Genomic DNA, 19,429 nt, shown 5'->3' on the forward strand with positions numbered 1-19,429 from the left:
TTTTTCATTTCCAGTTTTTGAGTGACACCAGCTTGAGAACACCAGCTGCTGACCGCTTCGCATAAACCACAGCACCAAAGGTACCTAATTTTGGCCAAGCTGGACCAGCCAGTCACTTGTATTTATGGGCAGTGCCTCTGTACATGCCAGCCCATAAACTGGTAGCAGGTCACACATGGAAAAGGGATTCAGGACAACTCCAAAGGTGAAATGCAATGGTCTCTGCTGATCTTTGAATCCAAAAGAAAAGCCATGGGGGGTGGATAGCAGACATCCACCCTGTCCTGTGGCTGTGCCACTGTGCTATTCTTGTGTTCCTGAGGTTGAAATGGGCTCAGCATGCTCTGGTGGCAGGCTTCATCTCTCCTTTCAGAGAAGGGCTCTTAAGAGGCTCACTCCCATGCAGGTTTCAGAGAACCAAAGTGTGGCAAGGCTGAGCAAGGACAGAACCACTACTCTCCTTCCCCTTGGGAGAAACCACTGCTCAGACAGCCCCAGCAGCCACCTTTGGTCCGCATGCAGTGCAAATCTTCACTACCCCACTGGAGCCGAGTGCAGAAGTACCGCTTTGTGGGAATTTGTCCCTTGTGCAGTGATACAGACAGGTGCAACAAGGAGCTTAATCAGCTTTACCCAGCTAAGCCGCCTGGCTATAAGGATTGCAAAGACCTTTCTGGCAAGGCTCTGCTCCTGTGGCAGAGGAGGTGGCACCTTTCTCTTAAGGAACAACATGAAGGGGAGTTTTGTGGCATTAATCCTTGTGGGGTGGTAGAGGTGGAGTAGAAAGGAAGTCAGCAGCTGGGTTTTCCTTGAGAAGAGGAGAGGGCTTGGGCAAGCAGCTTTGGTCTTGGGGCAGATTTTGAGAAGGAACAGCTTCACTCCCAAATTGTGGGGAGCTTTCTCTTTCCTCCCCTCCCTCCCCCCAGTATTTCATTACAGTGAAAGCACAGCATATAATAAAACTGTGTCCTTAAAAAAAATCAGTCTCACAGACAGGCAGCCTTTGTCCAAAGGTGTAATTACAGGATAAATATGGGATGCAGACCAAGAAATGCGGTCTGGTCAGGCATGCAGTCTCTTAAAAAAATGCAACAGAAAACAAGGCTGTATTTAAATGCTGAAATGTCCATGTGTGCTGTGGCCCCCGGTTCCTCACTGACCCATGGGTCCCACTGCCAACCCAGGCAGTGAAGCCATAGCCATTCTTCATGGAGGAACCATACTGAGCCCCACAACGGAGTGAAGGGCAAGGGCAGATCTGTCCCAGCAGGGCTGGGTGAGGGCACACAGTTGCTTGGATGATGGGTTTCCCTCCAGCTCTGGTGCAGAAATCCCATCTGATAGAGCTGTGAGGGGACACAGGGGATTAGCTTGTCCGATCCCATTAAATGGAGCTACAGCAAGTGGGACAGGAGAATGGGACAGGGGTCAGGATGGCCAGGAGAGCAGCCTCAACATCTGATGTTTGGAACAAACCTTGTCCCACCTTGTGAAAAGGCTGCTTTATGCATTTCAGTGGGCCTGCCTGGTGCCTTGGCTTCATGGCCCAGTAGAAATCCACTGTACCAGCTGCTGGTAGCAGTTTGCTGCCTGTGCCATGCATTAAACTGCACAACATCTAAGGTGGTATTTCAGACCTGCTTGCTTCAATGTCCTCTCTTACTTGGTGGGCAGCAGCACCTTCTGAGTCAAGCAAGAACTGCCTCTCCACAGCAAGGCCATCCATGCCAGTACAGCCCCAGTGAGCCCTGAGTGTGTCCAAGAAGGAGGCAAAGAAACAGCAGGGTGTACCTGCTGTCCAAAGTCAAGTCTGGGTTAGACCAGTGGAGGGAAGTACTAACCAGAAAGATCCTATTTAGAGGTGAGCAGCACATACATAATTAAAGCTTTCAGTGTGGCTACACCATCTTGTGTTACCTGCAATAACCCTAAGGAGAAGCAGGCTTCAGCTCCGTCCCACAGGGCATGTGTCCCCTCACTGCTCTGGGCTATTTGCAGCACATGTCTCTCTGGTGACAGTGAACATCACAAGCCCAAATTTCCCACCCCCCCACTACAGCTGTGACTGAGTGGGTGAGCCCAGAGGCAGCACAGCTGCAGGCACTCACCCATTCAGGGCAGGTTATAGAAGAGCCCTGTGTTAGGGAAGTAAGGGGTGGGAGGTTGGGGTTCTTTTTATTTGTTTGCTTGTGTTAAGGCAAGCCTTGTCCTTCTTGGAGTGGTTTTATTTCTGAAAGCTTGGATCCCTTGAAAAGAGGATGGCTTTTTTTGCCATCCATGTCTTTCCTCCTATAGGGAAGGAGCAGTGCAACCTTTGGAAGTGGCCAAAGCAGGGTGAGTAGGGGGGACAGACGTCCCCCAGTCAGCATCACAATTCATCTGCTTTAGTGTCTAAAGGACCTGCATGTTCCTCATGGCTTCCCAGTGTGTCTGGCATGGCATGGGGGTCACGGCTGTGTGGGTTCAATGGGAGCAATTAGCCCTGGTGGAAATCTGCATAGGTTTGGGGCTTGTTTCCTTTCTGCTCTGTGATGTTTTTGATGGGAAGCTGGAGGGCATCCAGGAAGAAATGCTCATGCTTGGCTAGGAATGACAAGCTGGAGCCAGGGCTGGGGCAGTGCAGGCAGTGCAGGTGAGAATGGGCAGTTGTCACTATCCCCTCTGGCCTCAGCTCAGCTCAGCTCAGTTCCCTCTTCCCTCACCTCTTTCTTTGTATGTTCCTTTGTTTTTTCTTGCTTTGACCAAGCCCCAAGGCTCCTCCATGCACAGTCAGGTGGGAAGGGGACGCTGGGCACCCTTCTGACATCCCTTTCCTGCTCCAGCAGCAGAGCAGCTACTTACCCCTCGTGCTGTTTGCAAAGCAGCAGTTAAAACTTTATTTGCTCTGCAAAAGCCAACCCAATGGGTACTTCTACAGAAACACAGGAGAGGCGTTTGCCTGTAATCATTGCTCTGGGTCCAGCATGTTCCCCCTCATGCTGGCCAAGCTCTGCGGCCTTTTTCCTGCATGCAGCTGTGGAGTATCCATCTGACTTTCCCCAGCAGGAAGCCTCCAAACAAAACCCAATTCACTCTTCTAACCCAGGGCTGCTTGTGATGCCGAGAGCTGCGTGTGAGATGAGGAGGGAGTGATGGCTCTCCATTGCCTGCAAGAGGTGAGGGCATCGCTCATGCTGCTCAGTGCAAAAGAAACCCCACTTCTGCATGCTCTCCACAGCCAAACCGTGTCAGGCACCCTGGGCTCACACCTTGAAGCCAGATGATCCCCGGTGTGCGAGGCGGCTGCACTTGCAAACCTCTGCAGCAGGCTCATTGTGGACTGCTCCCTGGGCCCACACTCCTCAATACTGCCTCTGTTCTCACTCTTGGGTCAAAAACGCAGCTTGTGTGAGCTCTGCCCCGGCACTGCTCATCACTGCAGTGCATGCCTCCTGGCCAGCACACACAGCACAGCTGCGGCCAGCCGCTGCCCCCACTGATTTAGTTTTGCCTTTGGCTATCAGCTCTGTCTGGGAGGCTGCTGGCCATGCCTGGAGGCTACTGGTGACCCCTCAGGGCTCCCCCAGCTCATGGAGACAACTGTTGCCCTCCACTGAAATGCGTGGCTTCTCCCACCGGTAGCTGCTGGAACCCAAAATACAGGGGGAATAAAAGGATGTGCTGCAAATTGGGCTAAAAATAGTCATTTTCATTCATTGAATGGGAATAGGAGGAGGCAGCTCAGTGCCAGGCTATTGCTGGGTGAACATCTGCAGGTGGCAAACACCCTGAAACTCCTCACACCTTTATATCAGTACACACACACGGGTGCTGCTGACAGGTATTCCTGGGGCTCTTCCCAGGTCACACACAGACACCAAGGAGACAGGAGATGCTTTGGACTCCGTGCTGTTGTATTTTTGTTTTTAATTAAAGTCCAACCGTCTTCCAGCAGGTGCCGGGGTTCACAGTTGCTCCCACACTGGACGGCCATGCTCCACTGGGAATACGGGGGTTCTAGCCCACTGGTCCCTGGCGGCTCTCATGGGATCATGCAGCAGGACATAGTGGACTCCGGCCAAAATCTGACCTCCACCACCTCAGCTGTGGGTGTCTCTCCATTTCTGTGAGGTATGTTGTGCTGCTCTGGTTTTTGGGCTTAGCTCCTTGACCTGCCCCCCCTTCTTCACATAATAAATAAATAAATTCACCTGGTGACCCTGGTATGCAAATACACAGGGAAAAACTGATAAAAAGCAAACCCCAAACCCCTCAAACCAACTTTGAAGAGTACCAAACCACAAAGCCATCGCAGTTCACTGCAGCCCAAGTGCCAGCCAGGGCTCCATGTGCGACTCCTGCCCCAGCATGCCTCTGGGGCAGTTCCCAGTCTGTGCTGGTGTATGAAGGCACTAAACCAGTAAGGCCACTGGGGTCTGGGTCCTTGCTGGCACCACAGGGGTCTCATCCTTGCCTTGCCCTAGCTGGGGTGGTGGCAATGGGAGAGTGCTTGGTCCTGTTACCCTCTGCTCCCCCTCACCCTCCTCTTCCTCGGTTCAGCCCCTGAGCCGGGAGGGGGCCCTGGTGCCACCCTTGTAATTTCCCCATTCCTGGAGGAACTGTGTCATTCAGGCTCTGCAGGACCCTGGCGTCAGCTCTGCCAGGATGCTTCGGCTCCTGGGGCTGCCCATCTCCATCCGGCAGCAGCTCCAGGAGCAGGGAACCCCGCGTCTCCTCCAGGCCGGCCAGGAGCACGGCCACAGCCCCTTGTTCCCCCCCGCTGCCATCCCCTCCTGCTGTTATGTGACCCAGGAGGGCTGTGCCTCCTCCAGCAAGCTGAAGGAGCGGTTAGCCAGTGCGGCAGGGCTGCTGGCCAGCTTGTAGCCAAAGAGGCGCATGGCCGGGGCGCAGGCATCCTGCACAACCTGCGCCAGCTTGAAGGGGATGCTGAAGCGCCACTTCTCGAACTGCTCAGAGGAGTTCTTGCGGGTGGAGTAGACACCGCTGCCGTCACGGGGAGCCTGCGTGTTTTTGCCGATCCACTCCTCCACCTGTGGGGTGAGGGGCAGCCCAGCGAAGCGGTACATCTCCTCTGCCTTCTGCAAGGGCGCCCGCGCCACATCCTCATAGCGAACCAGCATGTAGCGGCCCCGCAGCCAGCCCGGCCGCCGCAGCCCCAGCTCCGCTGACAGGCGGATGCTCTCGCAGTTGCCCCGCAGCCGCTGCACCTCCTCCTCGCGGAGGGGAGCCTCCCCTTCGGATGCCCACTTCTTCCAGGTCTCGTATTTGCCGGAGAAGGCCACCATGCGGGAGGCCAGGACGGCCCGGGGGTCCCGCACCAGCTGGATGATGCGCACATCCAGCCGGGGGTCCTCCACCAGCGGCTGCAGGAACTCCAGCTGCCGGATGCGCACCGTCTTGAGGGCTATGTGCTGCTTGCGCCGGCACGCCTCGGTGGCCAGGGTGATGTTGAGGGGGCCGCAGCGGCGGTTCTTGCAGTGGTACTTCTCAAAAACCTTCTTGGCGCTGGGTGTGCAGACTGGCTCCTCGCAGAGCGAGCGGCTCGAGCCCCGCCGGAACATGAAGGGTGTCAGGTGGCCCTCGGGTGCCGGTGAGATGAAGCTCTCCAAGATGTAGAGGTCACAGAGGAGGAGCTGCTTGAGGACATCCCGGTAGACCAAGGCTGAGCCCACCGCGTTGGCTCCCCCCGGCTCGAAGGTCACTGTCCTCTCTATGTGCCAGAGGGGCTCGAAGAGGTAGAAGATGCTGCCTTGCTGGTTGAAGAACTCCCCCACAAAGGAGGATCCGGTGCGGGTGGTGGCCATGAGCAGGACGTGCCGCCGTGGCGTGGGGTCCCCGTCTCCGGACAGCTGCAGGGTGACGTTGTGCAGGCGGGACTTCAGCTGGGAGAAGGCAGCATCCAGCTCTCGCAGGGAGGCCAGAGAGCCGTTCTCAGCTGGTGCTGGGCTGGCCTCCGTCCCGTTGGCCTCTGCCAGTGCCTGCGGCGACTGCTTCAGCTTGTCTGACACCCTGCGGGGAGAGCCAGCACAGCCTGGAGGACAGAGGGAACACCCCCATGCCCTGGCGGAGGGCTTCAGGGAGCTCCCACAGCACAGGAGCTTGGGATGTCAGGGAGAGAAAGGGCTGAAAGCATGGGGATGCTGAGGTACCCGCTCCCTACCTGGAGATGAAGTTGTTCTCCTTCTCAATGATGATGAGGCCAACCACGAAGACCAGCAGGACCGCGTACTTGCTTCTCATCTTCAAGCAGTGCAGCAGCTCCCGGAAATCCTGGGGCAGAGTGCGTCGGAGCTCCATGGGGAGGACACGCAGGTCCCTCCCGCCTGCCAGGGAGGTATCCTGGGCTAGCCGCCTGGCATCCTCTGCCCCGCTGGCCCTGTGCGGGCCGGCCCTGCCTGCGGGGGAGAAGGAGGGTCAGCAGGGGAGCAGGCAGGGGTCAGAAGCTGACCCTTCCCATAAAGGACAACCAACAATGTATTGACAAGAGCAGTAAAAACTGGGGAGTTCCTCCCTGCTGCTCTATCCCATCCATGAGGAGCAGCTGCCCAAAGCCTCATTGGCTGCTCCTTCTCCTTCCCAAAATACATCTGCCTGATGGGACCCCTTCCCACGGCTCCACCAGCTGCCCCTGCCAGCCCTGAAACCCAATCCCCACCCCCAACAGCTGCCTGCTCCCTGCTGGCCAAAAGGCTGCTGCTGGCGGAGCAGCAGCTCCTCATCCTGATCCACGGGGCATCGTGGCTCCCAGCCTTTGGAAAGAGCTACTTCTGGGGAGGGTGGCAGGCTCCCCCAGCATGGGGCCGCATGGCTTCTGCCTTCCCACACCACAGCATTGGTGGCTGCTCAGCCATGAAAATGAAACCCAGAGGGTTTCCAGGAACAGCGGTGGGACAGAAACGCTGCTTCTGCTGCCGACAGTCAGCCTTTTCCAAAAGGTAAGTGTGATGGCAGGACCCTCACTGAGATGCACTAAACCAGCGTCCCAAGTGGGCCAGACGTGGTGGAGATTCTGGGGGCCATTCACAGCCCCAGGGCCGGTCTCCAGCACACGCTGCATATGCAGATCCACACATGCAAGGCTTGCCAGTGCCTGCTAACTGGCTGCTGGTTCGCACACCCAGCATCCATCCGGCCACGTGGGTGATGCTGTTTGCTCGTCCCACTTTCTTGGCCAGACTTTCGGTGACTCAGGGAAAGTCTATTTAGCTTTGGTTTGGCTCCTGCCAGCACAACCCTGGCAGCCCATCCTGCCCCTGCTTTCAGGGGTGAAGGGGAGGGAGCCTGACAGAACCCCATCCTATGGGAGGCCCCTGGGGTTTGCCGGGGGGGAGATACCCTGGCTGAGCCACAGTGTCCACAGCCCTTTGCAGGGTGTGGATCAGGGAAGCCCTGCCAGGCATTGCGTCACGCCCAGCACCGTCCTTAGCCAAAATCTGCGGTTTTTAGTGTTGCTCACTGTATGCCCCTCCCGCTGGGAGGAGGGAGGATGGGCAGGAGGAGAGGGATGCGCCCCACAGCAAGGGCAGCATCCCAGCTCACCGTGTCCCGAACCCTTTCTTGTGGGAGGACCAGGAGCTTCCCAGCTTGAGCAAACCTCTCGGCTCCCAGGGGCCGGCTTTGAGCCATCTCTTTTCCAGCAAAAGAGGCTAAAAAGAGACACTCACACCCATACACCCAGCAGACCAGGCCTTCTGGTGGGACACAGAGGCCCTGGGCAGCCAACAGCTCCCAGCCCTCCCTGAACGTTCCCTCAGCTCCCTCCTTTCCCTGCAGCGAGCGGCACTGAGGTCCCCCCGCACAGGTACGTGTGTGTTTAACAACCCTGTTAGTTTAGTTTGTCAGCACACAGCTCCATGGGGACAGGCCGCCGGCTGGGCAGGTGCCTTTTGACACGCTGCCCCCCGAGCCTGCCCTCCCCAGTCCTGCTCAGTGCCCCTGTGATGACAGGACTTGTCGGAGCGTTTGAGCAACCAAGAGAAGAAATAAAACACACCAAGTCCTTGGTGTGTGGCCACATCTCTCAGCGCCTGGCAGAGCTGCTGCCTTCACTGCAAAGGACTTTGTGTTCGTGGCATCCTGGGGAGCTGTGGCAGCAGCCTGCATCCCTCCACGGTGCTGGGGACCATCCCTTTGCTGCCCAGAACACGCATGCAGAGGGGGATGGTGTCAACCACTTGCTCAAACAAAATCCCCGGGCAAAGCCAGCCTGGGGTTTTCCCCCTTTAATGCCCCCAGCCAACCGACCACAAATGAGCCACAGACCTGGAATTATTCAGGGGGCTGACACAGGGAGCCGCTTCCAGCAGTGCTGGCAAAACCCTGATTCCAGGCCTGGGGCAGACATAATTCATTAAATAAACAGCCGGCTGCAAATGTCCTGCCTGGGACCTGCAGGGTGGCGGCGACAGGCGTGGGGGCCCTTGTGGGGCTCAGCCACGGGGCTGGGGGGACACATGGGGTGACCTAGCGAGGCTGGCTGGAGCTGCTTGGTATCCTGAAGCTCTTCCTCATTGGGGCCCGCGACGCGCAGCCTGGCCGGGGCAGTGAACAGGCCACAAGCGTCCCTTTGTGAGTGGGAACAGAGGGGCTCTGTGTGCCCCGTGCGCTCCCCTCCAGGCGCCCGCCGGGGCTCCGCCGGGCCGGGAGGTGCGAGGAGAGCAGCGGGGATGGGGCTGGCCAGCCTGGGGTGCACTGCCAGCCTCTGCTCCGGGGAATGCACGGAAAGCAGACAGGCAGGTAAGCGGACACACATCACCTCTGGTGACTGCAGGCAGCGGCTGTGCTGCGCTCTCCTTACTCTGCACATCTCTAAACAAGGCAGAATGATTTCCACGAGCACTAAACTGAGGTGCACCAGAAGGCAGAAGAACTCCCCCGGTGCTGCTCCCTGTCTTTTCCTATCCCTCAGGCTGGAAATGTTTCTCATTTCAACAGAGATGGCTACAGTTCCCACTGTCAAGATGATAAAAGGCCTTGTGGATTTCCCAGCTGAGTCAAAGACAGCAAAGGGACTTTTTCTGCTGTGGGGGTTTTGTTCCAATGCAAAGCTTGGGAACAAAGCTTGGGCAGATATCTGCCACTACTCGCAAGTTAACCTGCCACAGCAAGAAGGAAAGACTCAGTAATGGAGATGCCATACTATTCAAGTCTGCTGCAGCAAGTTGGTGCATTGGATGGACGCTACCACTAGTGAGAAGAGCAGTGTAGCCCCAGGACAAGGATGGCAAGGCTCTGTCATGAGAGGAAGGAGTGAAGGGAAGCTCTTGTTGTCCTGCAGTGCTTCACAGGACTGCCTGCGTGGGAGAGTGCAGCCGGGGTTTTCAGCTCAGTTTTGGGAAAGGGAAGGTGTTTCATGAAGCCTTGGGGCTCTTCTCTCATCTCCCTCCTGCAGCTGCCCCAACACCTACCGGGTGGGATCCAGGAAAGGAAAGACGCCTGTGGGCTGGTGGGGGGAAGCCAGCTGGAGGTGTGACTGGATGAAGTCACATTTTCCTCCAGTGATTCAACAGGCAACAACTGAGCTCCGGACAAGGAATGGAAGTGAAACACTTACAAGCTCCCTCTTTGCCTGAGATCCTTCTGTCCATCCAGCCCCCACATCTGCTGTTGTGCATCCTGCCTGGCTCCCGGGAGAGGGGAGTCCACAGGGATCTTTGGCTGAGCTCGCTGCACCCAGCACTGCTGCCCTGAGTAATTCCCTCTGCAATGCTTTGGTTCCTCAGACTTACAGCAGCAGTGTGGGGCTCTAAACACAGGTGGAATAACAAAGAGATAAGGTGAAGGGGCTCATCTGATCTCCCTGCTGCTCTTTGTCTGCAACCTGAGGGGAAAAAAAACCCTTCTGCTTTTACTCTATCAGCTATTTCCACTCCCGACTTCCTCCTGAGGTTGGCCTTGGGAAAGGCACCTCTGACTCTTCTCACTTTGCTTTCATCTCCCAGCAATTTTCATCCTGCCCCGGCTCTTCTCCAAGGCATGGCACAAGCGCCTCACCACTTCAGTTTGCCCCCTGGCACAGCTAGGGTGGCTGCCTGGGCAGGTAGCTCTTGCTTAAAAGTATGTGTATTCAAGCTAAAAAAAGTGAGGAAAAAAGAAGTCACTTCTTATGATGTTTATAAAGAGCTAGAATAGCCTCAAGCCTCATCAACTTGAAGTCAGGAAACTGTCCATCAGAGGAGTAAGTTGAAAATGCCAAGTACTTCAGGCTTGGGCAGAGACAGAGCTCCAGTGCCTGCGGCAGACCCAGCCTGTCCTGCCGTGGCACAGGGGAACCCCAACATGAGCAGGAGCCACGTGTCCCAGAGACGACAGGAAGGGCAAAGATGCTGTCCCCTGCCTTGACCAAGGCCTCTGGGGACACAGCCAGGGGTTTGTTCTCCCCATGGTCGCTCCCTCAAGTTAATGCAGGGGCCACATGTGTTTCTCTTTCCCATTCCCTTCCCGGTTCTACCCCTCCGTCCTTCCACCTGCCTTGGATTGGTCCTCAGCTCTCCTCTGTACTGGGCATGAAGGGTAAAGCCACCCCCAGGGGCTGAAGCATGCAGGTGAGGGCACAGGCAGGAGGTTATGCTCAGGAGTGGCAGCAGTGGGTACAGGTACAAACGACCACTACTTAGCTGGTTTTTCACTGCATGTGCTCTCAAACTACAGGTGCACAAGGTTGTCTTTCGTCCACTGTTTATTTATTATCTCCCTGAAGAGGCATGCTAAGCTCTGGGATGACCCAGATGAGCTGTCCTTGCTCCTTGTGTCCCCAAAAGCGCTGCCCCAAATGGATTTCAAGGCTGGTGTTAGGCACAGTAATGCTGGTGACAGGCCCAGCCCAGGTGCTGTGGCCAGCACAGAGCAGTCTTTGCTCTCCCTCACCTTGGGTAGTGTCCAAAGAGAGGTGTTTCCTCCTGACCCAGCACTGAGGAGAGCTGCTGCTGCCGCCTGAGCCTCTGATGAATGCAATGGGGCTTCCAGACACACCAGTGCTGGAGATGGGGGTAAAACATGCACATCTACAGGTGTGCCATGCTGCACTCCGGGCAGGGACCAGCCTTCTGGGAGCTGATGTGGACCAGGAGTCAGTGGGACCAGCTGAAATACCCACAGCCTTGCTGGAAACCACGGGCACTGGTGGGGTGGGCTTTGCAGCCCCCCTGCAGCAAAGCTGCATGAGGGAACATGCCAACCATCCTGCCGAGCAGCAAGGGGGTCCAGAGAGCGAACCACCAAGATGGGCAAGAGGACTGCTCTGCGCTTGTGGCACAATGATGACCACTGCACATGCCATCACCCCCCAGCCGCGCTGGGAACCTCAGGTACCTGTCCCTGCTTCAGTGACCCTTCCTCTGGGGTGCAGAGCCCACAGACCCTCCCACTGCCTCACACTCCTTCTCCCCACTGCTCCATGCTACCCTGGAAGCTCCTCTGTCAAACCCACCTCAAAACCAGGGACACTGCTTGCTCTGTGTCCTGCTCTGCTCCCTTTGACCCCAAGGCAGGCATCTGCAACCCTCAGGGATTTACAGGAGGGACTTGTGGTGAGAGGTGTTCACTGGGGGAATGCTGAACCCCTGCCACCCTTGGGAAAATGCAGACCACGCCTGGATCCTGGCAGCACAGGGACACCGGAAGCGTGAAGACAAGTCCAATACTGAAGCAACATGGCAGATGTGGGAAAGTTGAGGAGTTATATCCCTGTCCTGGCAGGGTGTTGTAAATCCTTGGCTGGAAAAAGAGACACTTTCCCCCGGGGATAGAAGCCAGGCTCAGGTCCTGCAGTTCAAAGGCAGCGGGGTGCGGGCAGCTCCCCCAAATGTGGCTGGGAGTGACTGCCAAAATCCCCACAGGCACTAAGCAGGGACTCTGCCCTGGCAGCCCTTTCCCCCGCAAGGTAACCCCACACCAGCCAAGTCCCGTTGGACACCTGGGGCCATCAGGGTACCGGTGCCCCAGCTCTTGCAGAAAAGCTGCTGGGTCCTGGTGACCGGAGCCGGCCGAGGCCAGGGTGCCTCAGCAGCCCTCGGGCAGGAAGGGAAAGGGTGAGGACAACTTTCCAGCGCTCCTCGGAGAAGCTGACAGGCCGGATGATGCAACTCCGGGATAGCTCTGAGAAAGTCTCCTTTTCTCGACCCAGACGGGCTCCGATCCCGACGGAACCTCCGCGCTGCAGCTCCAGCGCTCGCCCTTATTTCGTTTATTATTTTTTCATCTTTTTTTTTCCCGAAAGAAAGCAACGGGGGGAGCTGCTCGGGCGGTCATGTCCCGAGAGGACTTTAACAAGGCGAGGCGCTGGGATCCGGCCGCCCCGCCGGCGGGGAGGCATCTCCAGCGCTGCCCCGCTGCGGGCGCAGGAGGCGGGGGCCCCGCACCGAGACAAAGGAGCGGCCGAGGCCGGAGGGAGCACAAAGGAGCCGGCGGAGCCCGGGGCCACCCCTGCGGGAGGATGCGGCCGCGGAGCCCCCGGCCTCCCTGCGCCCCACCGCCCCGGGCCCGGCCCCGCTCCCCTGCCCCGGGGGGACCCTCGGCGGTGGCTCCTCCTCGCACGCCCAACTTCCCGCAACTCCCTCCTCGCCGGGAGAGAAAGGCCCGACCCCTGCCGCCATCCTCCTCCCGGGGCTCCCGCTGCCCATCGCTCCCCGTCCCCAGCTGCGCTCCCGCTCCCGTTCCGGCTCCAACGCCATCGGCTCCCGGCCCCGTTGCACCTACCCGGCGGCGGCCGCTCCGCGGGAAGAGCTCGCCTGGTCCTGCCGTGCGTGAAGAGGGAGGGCAGCGGGTCCCCTGCTTTTCTTCACGGCGCTGTCATCCTCCCTCCCTCCCTCCCCTCTTCCCTCCCTCCTTCCTTCCTTCCTTCCTCCCTCCCGGGGCGGCGGAGGGGGGAGCGGTCCCGGCGCCTGGACGCGGGTCCCGGGGCGGAGCTGGGCAGGGTCCCCGGGCCAGCCCCCCGCTGCCTGCCCGCCACCTCCGTTACACGCCGGGACTGGAAACAGGGAGCTGCCGGCCCCGGGATCGTCCCGGGCTGAAAGGGGTCGCTTGGGCGCTGAGGGGGAAAATGGGGGACCGGGAGCGCACAGACACCCCGCGAAAGCGTCCCACCAGGGCTAGGCGAGCTCCTTCACGGGCACCGCGGGGCGATTCGGGCCGTAGGTTCCTGTACAGCCTGCCCAAAGCGGGGGTACACAGGAGTGGTCAGGGCTTTATCCTGCAGACCTCTACGGATGGAGCCGGCGCATCCTCTCCAGGCAGCCTGCTGACTGCAGGGCTGTGCTCGTGGGGAGAATGTTGCTCCTTGTATCTGCTCCAAACCTCCCTGGTCACAGCTCTCAGCCTTCCACTACTTGAGGAGCCTGGCTCCATCCCCTCTCCATGACCACCTTGCAGGCATCGGCTCCTTCTCCTTATCCTCAGCCAAAACTGGCTCCAAGTTCAGCACCTTTCTTCCTAAATCCCCAAGCTCTGTTTTTCCCCCACACAGGAGCTGTGCGTGGGTTTACCCCATGGGATGGCCATACACCGTAGTGAGCCATACCGGTAAGCAGGAGCTTGTGTGCTCTGGAAGGGCAGGGAGTGGGAGCATCTTTCTGGGAGGAGGCAAGGAGCTTTGGGGCACACCAGCTGTCACTGTCCCTGCAGGGCAGTCATAGGGTTTAAATCGTATAGAAATGCCTGTTCTGGCTTATGTGCAGAAATTCACACAGCTCCCTCAGAGCTCTGTAACATTAGACACCAAGGAGCTGAAAGACATCTGGCTTTGCAGGCAGAGAGAGATCCAAAAAAGTAGTCCCCATAAAAAGTTTCAGCCCTCTTTCACATTCCTGGCATAGTTTTTCTGCTGCGCATGTGACATAGGCAAAAAATGCAGGTTTTCTTGGCATTCATGTGCAATGACCTCCATAGCTCATTAGTGGCTTCCTATTAGCAAAGGTAGTATGTACGAGTTTACATACAGAGTGCCAGCACTGTGCTTGCAGCAACAGTGTGTGCAAACATGCGTGTGTATTTGTATATATGTAGAGACATACATTAACACAGGGATGTTGTGGACTTGCTTAGTGTTGCTTGGAGGCATGTAGGGCTGGTGGCACAGTTCGTATAAAGGCAGGAAACGCTGGATGTGATGTTTACGGTATAGCTTTCATCTGTCCATACCTCCTTCTGCTTTTCTACTTTAAGGGAGCATCCCACTGCCAGTAATGCTGTGATCCAGCTGCAGACAGGCATGCTAACTCTGGTACACCCCTGTCACGGTGCTGGCTCCTACAGCATCAGTGATGGAGTGTCTCACAAGTTCTGCCTAATTGAGTCAAACTCAGGGCATGCAGGGTCAGGCCTGTGTAGACTGTCAGGTTAATCATATCAAACAGCGGATAAGTCTGACTGGTTGCACACTGCAGGAGTTTTGTGGGGTTTTGAAACATGGTGAAGAATTTTAAGCTCCTCACTTGTTATTTCAATTGAAACAGGGAATTCTGCCTCAGACGTTATCGGCAGAGGAAATCTTGGAGAAGTATGTCTGTAATATGTAAATAACTTTCAGATGAGGGCAGAGAGAGGCTGGTGGGGAGTGGGGTGTCACTGCCTTTGTAGGATGCTTTTGCAGTGGTAGCAGAGGGGTGGCGAGAGCAGAGCAGGGTCCCTTCCCCAGCCAGCTGTGGTGTGGGGCACAGCCTGGACTGAAGCCCACCTACCTGAGCCCAGGATCTGCTCCCTGTCTCCTGTGCACATGCATGCAGAGCTCCATATGGAGATTACCTTCCTGCTTCATCAATAAGTAAAGATGGCACAGGGAAGAACAAAGTGCCTCCTTCTCCCCACAAATTGCCGAGAGAGGCAGTGGGAGAGGCAGGGAGTTGTTTCCTCCACCCTTCACTAGCTGTAGTATCACATTGCCTTCATCACCCACTCCTCTCTCCCCAGGGATAACAGAGACTGTTCTCCTTGCTCCTCATGTTGCACATGAGCATGTACACATATACACATGCACATACGCCTGCCACGTGGGAGGAGGGAGGGGAGCAGTCCTCAGAATGACATCAGGAACAAGGAAAGGGTGACGTGTTGCTATAGCAACGAGGATGCTCTGGGTTTTCGGGGAACAAAGGCATCTGACACTCATTTTCCACCCAGTCCAAGCTGATAATGTGGTGGTGACTGGATCAGGCTCCAATTTAAAAAAGCCTCCACTGGTGTTTGCTCTGCTAAAGCCAGGGCAGTGTCTGTCTAGAAATCTGCCTGTAGGCTAGACACAACCAAATTCTGTGCCCACATCACTTCATTCCCTGTCTGGTGGCATCCGGCAACAGGAAGGACATGCTGATGGGGCACTTGTAAACAGTCTGGCAGCTGCAGTGCAAGGGAAACCCAGTTCTCCTCTGCTTTTCTGCTTCCTGTAGATGAGTATCTATTTCCCAGGAGGTCATGATGTGCCTTGGAAATGATAGACAGTGGAAGGATGCCTGCTATCAGATGTTATGAGATGGAGAAGGTGCCCTGGCTTCGTTTCAAGGTTGAACCCACAGGGACTCATTTCGGATTTCTCTCCCCCCCCCCCCCCCCCCCCCTCTTTATTTTCTTTATGTCTTTATTTATTTCCCTAGAAAGTTGGAAACCTGTTGGTAGCCTTCCTTCTGCTTTTCCTGGCCAAGTGCCACGCCATGGGGAGCTGCTTTTTGGTATGTTCCTCAGAGATGCAATGGTGCGTGGCAGGGGGGCAACCAGCCAGCTGCAAAAGGAGAGACACAAACACCCCAATTTCCTTCTGTATGAAGACCTTTGTAAACATAGCCCAGAAAACAATACCCTCTAGCAGCCAGAAAGATTGGGGTGCAGTGGTTTCAGGGTACAGGACAGCACAGGCACCTGCAAATGGCAGGATTTCCTCCCAGGGACAATGGGCAGCTGCTTATGGGAACTGTTCCTAATGGGGCTGGTCTATGGACCTCTTGTGGGTACATCAGCTGGTCTAGGGAACCAGGGCCCATGTCAGAAAGAGATCTCTGCCTGCTCTAGCCCCTAGTTCCTCTGGCAAAAGGGATGGGGAACTGAAAGCCACATGGATGCTCACACTGAACTAAAACACACAGCACTGGTTGTAGTGCAGAGCCTCAACTGGCCCTCCAAGTTGTACTTCTGTAAAGGGAGAAGGTTCGTCTCAGTGCCAGGGTGCACATGTATCACACTTGGAGCTGGGAGCAGTGTGTGTGAGGGTAAGCATCCCAGAATACTAAGGATTCCTGTGCCCTGAAGGAAAAGCAAGAAATTTTCTGCTCAAGCTGAAGGACAGCCCACTTTTCCAGCTGAGCACAGTGTGCCTATCCTGACCTTCTTAAGAAAAGAATTCTCAGGTGCTTTAATGACAGCTCTAATGACACTCACTGACTATGGGCTGGTATGAGGAAGGCATCAGTATGAAAATACCATATTGACTCCAAGGGCCGGATGCCATTTTCAGTTTCTGAGCCACCTGCCCTTGAGCTTTTTCTTTTGGATGACCTTCCCACACAGACTTCACAAGGGTGTTTTCATCCCCTGTGCCACGGCTAGCTTCCTCACCGGACTGAAGAGCTAACAGTTCCAACGTTTTCAGCTCATACTTGGATGATCTCTTGATAACTGAACGCAAACCCACCTGTCAGGAGGACTCCCCGGGTGACTGTTACCGGGTGTCTCACCCTTTCTGCTGCTGGTGGTCACCATGCCCAAGGCTGCGGAAAGCCAACTGGAGGGAGGCGCTCCATCCCCGTTCCAGACCCGAGGGATGCCGCTGCCCGCGGCGGGCTCCTGGCGACACCTGGCGGCCGCACGCAGGCCTCTCGCCCGTCCCTCCGCAAACCGGCGCCCAGTCTGCCGCCCGCAGCCCTTACTGGGAGCGGGTGCTGCGCAGCCGGCTTTGGCTCGGGGGTTCCTCCCCCCGGCTCCGCTGCGTGCGGAGAGGCCGCGCTTCCCGGTCCTGCGAGCTGGAGGGGGAAAGTGAGAGTGGTCAGAGACCCCATCCGCTTTTCCCCTTCCTCCTTCCCCCTCTCTTTTTCAGATGAAACAAAAAGCCTCCAGCTCCTGCCCGCTCCCTGCCCAACATCTGCCGTTCCCCTGCAGTGCCCGTTCCTCTCTTGGCATCTCAGGTGCCACCAGGAGCCCTTCTCTTAATCTCTTGCTGGAAGACCTCCCCAGGTGGGAGCAATGGACCTGACACCACGATGTGCAGTCTAAGTACATCGCCTTTTGAAGGAAGGTGTGCCTGCAATCCCAGTGAAGAAGAAAAAGCAAATTGCCCACAAAGTAGAACAGGGCAGCAAGTCCAAACAGCAGTGCTGTCCAAACAGGACCCAAAGGCTGGGGAGATAACAGCCAGCAAAGCATGGAGAGGGGATTCATAAACCAGAATCATCTGCTGGAGGCTAGGCCTAGCTCACTAAGAACATCTGAGCCTGGGTCCATTGAAGAAACTAATCATTTGCTGCAGGGGCAGCAGGCCAATGTCTCTGCAAGAGACAGCAGCTCTGCACTCACTGTCCAGCACAACAGCACTTTCCCATGGGCAGCTATTCAGGCCATCTTCTGCTCAGCTATTCAGGCCATCTTCTGCTCAGCAAATGACCCAAGGAAGGAGTTGCTGTTGTCCACAGTGAACTGATACTTGGCCAGTTTCTATCCAGTATCTGTGGCCATGGCTGCTTTCTTGTGTTTGTTTTCCTAGGTGTCCTCTCTAGGCAAACTGGCTTGTGCAGCCCCAGCAAATCCCATCATTTGAGCTCCCTAGAGAGATTTTCAGTTGATCTTTTTTTCATCCCCAGCAAGTATGCTTAAAACAAGAGGACATAATCAGGACGGGAGCTTGGTGGGAAACTCAGCCTTCACAGTCAACGTGCTTCTGACTGACCTCTGCACATCATTCCCTTGCTGCCTCCTGCAGCCTCCTTACACAACATGTGCAAGAGCTTCAGACAACGCTGTTCTGCATTTTCTGTTCCTGTTTCAATTCCGCTTCTCTAAAACTACTGAGGGTGAAATAAAGAAGTTCATTTATTTTTAATCATCGCAAACACTTTCTGAACCTGCAACACAGAGATGCACTTTGATGTTATGAGAGCAGCCGAGCCAGGAGGACATCTAGCAAGAAGAGAAATGGGCAAACTTCGAACTAGTGATACCAGTAGAAAATGCCTCTCTACCCCCATCCAGGAGATGGCCAGCAAGGCCAGTCTGCTGCTCTCCCAGATGAGCAGGAAGCCTTGTGCTTTCTCATTTGGCTTTTTAAATGTCTGGCACAGAGTAAAAAGGTGAGTGACACAAGATCACATGCAGACTCCAAGCATGTTTGTACCACTGATATTGGCTTTTGAGCTGCACTGCACTGCAAAAGAATGCCATCAGGTCCTGTTAGCATCATAGTAAGGTCAGCAGGACCCTCAGCTGGGTAAAATCTGTGTCTCCCTGCTTTCTACAAATGTAGAAACCTCCCCATCTGAGCACCCCACTCTCCCAACAGACCACTCAAGGCAGGGAACTCTTTTTAGAATCAACTAAATAAAGCTCCTTTTGCCCAATGTTTATAGCTGGGTGACTGACCCTGCCTGAGAGTGGGATTTTCTTTCTAACCAGGTCTCAATACCCTGCAAAAAGGAACTGACTCTGCTGAATGACACCAGTTATTCACTCTGAGCCTCAGCAGGAGAGGAAATATCTGCAAAACTATGACTCGTACCATTTTCTCTCCTTCAAAAGAAGGAAGTGAGAACCACCTTTTATTGAGAAGTGCTCAGCACCAATAAAACCCCAGGGGTGACTTGGGTTTTTGTGTGCTCAGCACCCAGTGTGTGTTGAGCTGTTCAGCCGTGTTGCTGGCTGGGTTTTGTTTGGGAAGTTTCCACAGCAGATCAGGTGTTTTGCAATGGGATTTGCAAGGTTGCACCAAGCTTTCTCCATGCTTCTCTGAAGCCTGTGCTACAGAACTAGATTTAGCTTTGCTATGTGGTGGGTTAGCTGCTAATTCCTCTTAAAACTCCCATTGAGGGTGTAATATATGGGCACAGGAACACATCAAAGTGTGTGCCAAGGATGCTCTCTGCTGCAGGGTGTCCTCTTCTGCTCCTTACTGAGAACATACTGATTACATGGTCTTGAGAGTATGAAAATAAATTCTGGCTCCAGTGACTTATTAGTACCTCAGCCAAACCTTTGGTGTCAAGATGTTTGTGAAACAGTGTAGTTTTATCAAAATGTTCCCAAATGTTGATGAAACCTCTAAGAAACCTTAGGCTGGAAGAGGGTCCTTAAGCTGAGGGCTTTAATCAGTGAGGTTTATCAATGCAGCTTATTTCCTTACCCTAATGTATTATTTGTATCTCATCTATTCTAGTGCCCTGAAATTTCACGATGTGCTGAAATCTGCTCAAAGTCAGAGAAGAGGTCGTCCTGTTCTCTCTTTCTGTCCCTGGCACATGTT

The 19,429-nt window shown here is 55.6% G+C and overlaps 1 protein-coding gene across 1 annotated transcript; it reads right to left on the reverse strand.

Annotated features, from left to right (window-relative positions):
* Window positions 1–3,873: 3,873 nt before the first annotated feature.
* On the reverse strand, window positions 3,874–12,798 carry CHST3 (carbohydrate sulfotransferase 3). The gene is made up of 3 exons (XM_034062073.1): window positions 12,697–12,798; window positions 6,161–6,395; window positions 3,874–6,009 (listed from the first exon to the last, which is right to left on the reverse strand). The coding sequence occupies exons 2-3, from the start codon at window positions 6,295–6,297 to the stop codon at window positions 4,779–4,781; spliced, it is 1,368 nt and encodes a 455-aa protein (XP_033917964.1). The 5' UTR covers window positions 6,298–6,395; window positions 12,697–12,798; the 3' UTR covers window positions 3,874–4,778.
* Window positions 12,799–19,429: the final 6,631 nt, after the last annotated feature.

The sequence above is a fragment of the Melopsittacus undulatus genome, chromosome 4 (assembly GCF_012275295.1).
Source record: "Melopsittacus undulatus isolate bMelUnd1 chromosome 4, bMelUnd1.mat.Z, whole genome shotgun sequence".
NCBI classification, from domain to species: domain Eukaryota; kingdom Metazoa; phylum Chordata; class Aves; order Psittaciformes; family Psittaculidae; genus Melopsittacus; species Melopsittacus undulatus.